Source organism: Drosophila miranda, chromosome 4 (assembly GCF_003369915.1).
Source record: "Drosophila miranda strain MSH22 chromosome 4, D.miranda_PacBio2.1, whole genome shotgun sequence".
NCBI classification, from domain to species: domain Eukaryota; kingdom Metazoa; phylum Arthropoda; class Insecta; order Diptera; family Drosophilidae; genus Drosophila; species Drosophila miranda.
The window spans coordinates 8,293,643-8,299,446 of NC_046677.1; the positions used below are offsets into that span (position 1 = coordinate 8,293,643).

Below are 5,804 nucleotides of genomic sequence, written 5' to 3' on the forward strand. Positions count from 1 at the left end.
AAACAGTCGATTGTGGATTTTCCCTGCCTTTTGTGTACGAAAGTGTTTTGAGTATCTAAAATGCATGTGGCATAAATAGCTTAAGCATAAAGAAACTCCGGTGAAAGATGCCATGCAGAAGCCATGAAAATTATCAATTACCTGCCAGCAACAGTCCAGCCAGTCAGTTTCTGCTAAAGGATTAGATTTGTGTGATGGAATGCTGAATAAGCTGTGGGCTCGTACTCATTTATATTTTAATTCCATAACTTTTTAGACACACCAAACCACACAGAAGTTCCCTATCTAATGGAAAAATCGAATTTCTCACAGAGAGAGAGAGAGAGGTCACGCATCAATTGCTGCTGAAGGATCGAACATTTGGCCATTAGCCAACAAACAAGTAAGTACTTAACAAGTCTCTCCACTAATTGCCCAGACACAATCGATAATGACACCAAAACTCCATTGAACATTGAACCAAACACCAAACATCACTTGTCAATTGATTTAGCAAAGCAACTTCTTGTTGATTAGAATACTCGTCCAAAGTCCCATGAATATTGAATGCAATTTGCGAGAGAAATTTATCTAATATGTAAGATAAATTAAAAGATAGATAGATAAATGATAAAATATATGGAAGTAAGACATTGAATGGGTAAAGTAAATTTATTTTTTGTATACCATTAGTTGACTTGTTCATGCAACTCGTTATTGTTACGTACCAACACTCTTATACATATACTGCTGCTATATTGCTATATGGAAGTTCGACTGTACTTATATTTATTTTCCTATTTCTACTTAATCTTATACTTTAATATATACATTTAATTACTATTATACTTGTTCCAATACTACGCTTTGATCTGAATGTTTTACATGGAAATTCATTATTCTTTTCTGATTCTAGACTATACCAAATAGTTTTGCATAAATCCCAAAAAAGCTTCTTCTATATGAAAATGAAAAATACAAGTAAAAACAGGTTGCTCTACAGTTTATTTTTTGCAAAAGTTTATTCTGTGGATTATTTGCCACAAAAAAGAGCTGAAAACAAACATAAATGTGTGCTCTATGCAAGTTAATTTCATTTCAGTTATAGCTTAAAAAATTACGCAACTGGCAAAGTGAAGAAGTGCAACTTTATTCCTCCTTTATTGATGGAATGTCCGGGAAATTATGTAAATGAAAGCCACAATGTGCCAGCTTCAGTGCCAGCGCAAGTGCCAGTGCAAGGCAATAAGCGACCAATTTTCATTGCTCAGTCGAGTGAAATAAGCATCGTGGAAATTCCGGACAAGGACATCTGGGGATGGATGGTGTTCGAGAAAGGAATCTGTCAGTCGTCTGTCTTTTTGTCTGTCTTTCTGTCTGGCGACTTAATATTAAAACGGATACGAAATAATGGCATTGAAGTGTGGCCCTCTGCAGTGGCAGTGGCAGTGGCGTTGGATATTCCGATTGGGATTATCGTTGCATATGGCCATACACGGCCATTCAATCAGGCAATTAACATTAATTATGATATACGCTCGACGACTGGAATCATTTTCCTTTTGGCCATGCCATCACACATGTCGTATACTTCATTTCATTTGGTTTCGCATTAAAAGCATTTTTGCGGCTATAGCTCCCGAAATTCAATTTCTGTTTCTCCTTTCTACCCATTTATCTCACTTGCTACCCGATTGGCTCCCATTTCTGGTTTTTCTGCGACAATTTGCGCTGATGATTTCCCCACAGGATTTTCCGGGGGGGTAGGGGTTGCAGGAGGAGGTTTGTAATTAATGCGGATTCTCCTGCTCCCTAGCATGGGAATTTGTGAGGGAATCAACCATCAAATGTGTGAATATGGCAATCGATATGACAATTTGGTGCACCATCCATTTTCCAGTCTACTAATTGGAAGGTAAAAGCTCTGGGGATATGTGCATGTGAACGTGGCTACATTTTCGGTTGCTTTTGTAACACAAATATTACGTTTTGATTGCCCGGCATTCAATATTCGAATACCACATACAAAACGTTATTAAATGTCGATATATTTTCCTAATTAAAAAGAAAACTTCAAATATTTAAAGAATGTTTTTGGTCACAGCATTGATATTCGTAGATGCATGTTTTATTTTATTACCAAAGATGCATCCATACCTTTTATTATTTGATTAAAGCTCGTCGCGAGAATGTCTGTCTCTCAATGGAGGTATTGACACTTACATCGTTAAAAAAATGTGTCAAATAAAATTGACAATGCATCATATCTTGTTATAGACAATACTCAATGGCATAACGGTGGAGAATATTTATAAAAAAATATGAAATTTGTTTGTAGGAATAATATTTCAGACTAGAACCATATACAAATTCTAGCTTTAAATAACCGCTCTTGAATCGCTTCACAGTTGGAAACATATTCTAATCAATATTTCAGCATCTACAAATGTATGGGAATTCGTATTCCCTTAACAGATTTTGTATCTCTAACGAACTCTTTTGTGGCTCAGTTTTTATGGCAGTTTCCATTGCCATTTCCATTTTTTCTCTTTGAGGGTCACACAGCACCGCGTATTCGGTTTGTTAGCTCTCAAAGTCAATTAGTGTAATTAATTCCTCACTTCATGCTGGCATCTCTCAAACACAAAAAAAAAGTGAAAGCTCTGTGTGTGTGCGTTTGGCCAAAAAGAGAGAAATTTTATATATATTCCTTTTTGTGTGTGTGACAAAAATTTGGGCAAAAAAATGGCACAATGTGCCATCGAAATCACTGCAGATCTGCTCTGTGATTGCAAAGACTTTTATTTATTTTTGTCTGTGATTTTGGCTTTAAAACGAAGCAAAAGATACAATATAGAAGAAATAGCTATGCAAAGAATCTTCTCTGGTATACCAATAAGTGGATAAGTCATTGGCTTAATTCATTATAGGACTGTTTCTAGACCTGTAAATATCAAAAGAAAGCGAAGCCAAAAGTTCAACCAACAATTGAGATACTGAAATCAGTTTCTAGTTTCCTCATTAAGGGGATGTGGCAAAATCTGCAGCAGAGCGAAGGAAGACCAACAATCAGGCAATCAGACAGCCACTTAAATCGCTTCCTGTGGCATGAGCAGCAGTCGCAATCCCCAGTTTTGCTTAATAAATTATGCAAATTCTTTTGTAACTCAAGATTGATGCTCGTGAAAGAGAGTTCATTGAGAATTCCCTCATTTAAAGCAATTATATGAAAGGGAAAATGCCTTTTGTAGAGGTTCCAATAAGAAAAAGAGCCAAATTTAATATGCATTGATACATTTATTGCAATATCTAAGAAAACTGAATAACGTCATGATCAGTCCATTTGACCCTATGCTGAACTTTAATATGGGGCATCGAATAGATCAACTTATTCCAGAAATTGGGGTCATCTCGCTTGAGGTATGTGTTCAGCACCATGTAGGTCCGCAGTTCGCTGTCCAAATCATCAAAGTTTTCCACTTCCGGATAGAGGACCACAATAAGGCGCTTACATCGATCCTGGGAGGTGGCATGCAGAGCGAGGCGGAACTCCAGTCGCCCCCAAGTGGACTTTAGGAAGTGGTTCGTCATCAGAATTATGATGCGCCTTGAGTCCTTCACAGATTGGCTGATGCACTCTGGAATAGACACGCCCAAAAGCCAGTCGCGCAGATAGAAGCAGAGTTGGAACTTCTGGGAGCCATTTTCCAGTCTCTCCACAAACTCCTCAACCAGATCCTCGTCTTTGTGGGTGAAGGATAGAAATGCATCGAACTTCTTCCGTTCGTCGAGTTCCCGTCGTGCAGCGAGGCTCAGGCATACGCCGTGCTCGAAGAACCAGATCAGGAGGGGCTGTTTGAAGTAAATCATCAGGTTTATGGTCAAGATCATTAACATAAACGAAACAGTGAGGGTCACATAGTGCACGAAGCCAGAGGGGCATACTGAACTCTCATCCGCTTCGATCAGGAGGTTCCCTGTGTCTCCGCAGGTGATATTTGTAACATCTCCGATTCTGGGACCACCTCCCTTCACGAATCCCAAGAAATCTTTCTCCTCGCAAGTGCAAGCCCAGGGATTTCCAGACAGGAATAGCTTCAGATCTGACGATTTCGTTCTCTTTTCAAAGATATCTAGAGTCTTCCTGTTAATTATAGCAATTCTGTTGTTTCGTATGTCCAGATACGAGAGATTTCGTGGAAGATTATCGAGTTCCGTTAGTCGATTGTTGTCCAGAAAGAGTCGACCCACACTTGCGTATCCTGGCATCGAATCATTGGGCAATACGCGGAGCTTATTGTTTTGAAATAAAAGGGTCGTTGGACCGGAATACATCGGGATAGGTAATGGTGGTATCTCCGAGAGGTCTTCCCCACTGCAGTCAACGATAAATTCCATGGAGTAATAATTTCTGAGGCAAATGCAGTCGTCCGGACATTCTCCATCAAAGTGAGAAAACTCCAAGGCTGCAGCATGCTTCCTCGCGTGATTTACGCGTCCACGCAGAATCAATAGGAAAGTCGTCATCTTCCAGAAGCAATGCCAGGGATCATCCGTCAGGTGCATGTTTCTTCCACGTTCTATGAGAAAATTATGAATCTGGCTGTGGTTTCCTTCTTGAAATGTTAAGGTGAAATTGTAGTAGTCCGAAGATGGCTTCTCATCGCAATACGGAAAAAACAGATTGCCAAAACTATTGAGGGATATATTTTTGGCCATATAGTCCACTAGCTTTTTATTAAGTGTGGAGATGTTGTTAAAGCCAATGTTCAGATGCTCAAGATGTACGGGGAGCTGGTTTATCTCTAGATTATGCAGTTTGTTATCCGAGACATCCAATCGAATCAAATGATTATAGCCGAGAGTCGATTGGCTGGGCAGATGCCTGAGATTGTTTCCGCGAAAATTAAGCGTGGGACAGCCTGTAATTGGCCTTGGCAAAGGAGGTATTTCGTTCAAGTTTCTTTCGCTGCAATCAATCATAAACTCCCTCTCGTACCGTCTATATCTGCATTCGCATACCTCCGGGCAGCGTCGTCCATGGACTCCGCGTGTGAATAGGCAATAGAAGGAATTCTCTTTGCACATAAATGCTGTGATATTTTCATGGGTATTAAAAATTGAACCGTGAATAAACTTCAGCCTCGAATAACTCTCAAAATATCTCGTCTCGATTACAATCTCTTTGCCGCTCAAAACGAAAAGCTCCAAAGTCTTTTGCAGATTCTCCGAACTGAAAACGTAATATACAAACTTTTATAAAAATAAACCATTCAGAGATCTTACGAACCTCAAGAAACTTTGATTCCTGACAATTGTGTTTGTAAAATTTAATATTTTCAAGCTTTTCAAATCACCAAACGTATTCGATGTGAGATTTTCCATCTTTAATCCTTGAAAAGTAAGCAGATTTAATTGTGTTTTGCCTTTAAAAGTACCATCTTCCATCCAGAACTCGGGAGTTTGTGAACTTCCTTCATAACGAATCTGAATTGTTTTCAAGTTATCCATCGTCCTTCGAATATAACTATTTGCGGCATGTGAATTTATGATATTCTCAACAGAAAAAGTGAAGATTAAAGCCAAATGAGAAGGACCATTCTTTAAATCGGGTTCAGCTTCAAGTATCATCAGATCTCCAGAATATATTTCGTATTTGAGGACTTTGGAAGCCCCAAAATCTCTAATATAATCTATTCCAGGTCGAAATCTGTTATCTTTAGAGCTCGGGATTCCAGTCACTGTTAAACTTTCGAGTTCCGTTCCACTTTCATCGGTAAGTGAGGTTATATTCGATTCTATAGACCCTCGACTCTCTTTCCACT

General features: G+C 38.9%; 1 protein-coding gene across 1 annotated transcript; it reads right to left on the minus strand.

Annotated features, from left to right (window-relative positions):
• Positions 1–3,288: 3,288 nt before the first annotated feature.
• LOC117188693 (protein toll-like) lies at positions 3,289–5,490 on the minus strand. The gene is made up of 2 exons (XM_033392924.1): positions 5,270–5,490; positions 3,289–5,212 (listed from the first exon to the last, which is right to left on the minus strand). Exons 1-2 carry the CDS (start codon positions 5,488–5,490, stop codon positions 3,289–3,291), a joined length of 2,145 nt encoding a protein of 714 aa, XP_033248815.1.
• Positions 5,491–5,804: the final 314 nt, after the last annotated feature.

Coding starts and splice junctions, on each gene's coding strand:
- LOC117188693 (XM_033392924.1), bottom strand. CDS start 5,490: ATGGATAACTTGAAAACAATTCAGATTCGTTATGAAGGAAGTTCACAA. Junction 5,213..5,269: donor AGGAATCAAAGTTTCTTGAG/GTTCGTAAGATC, acceptor TTACGTTTTCAG/TTCGGAGAATCTGCAAAAGA.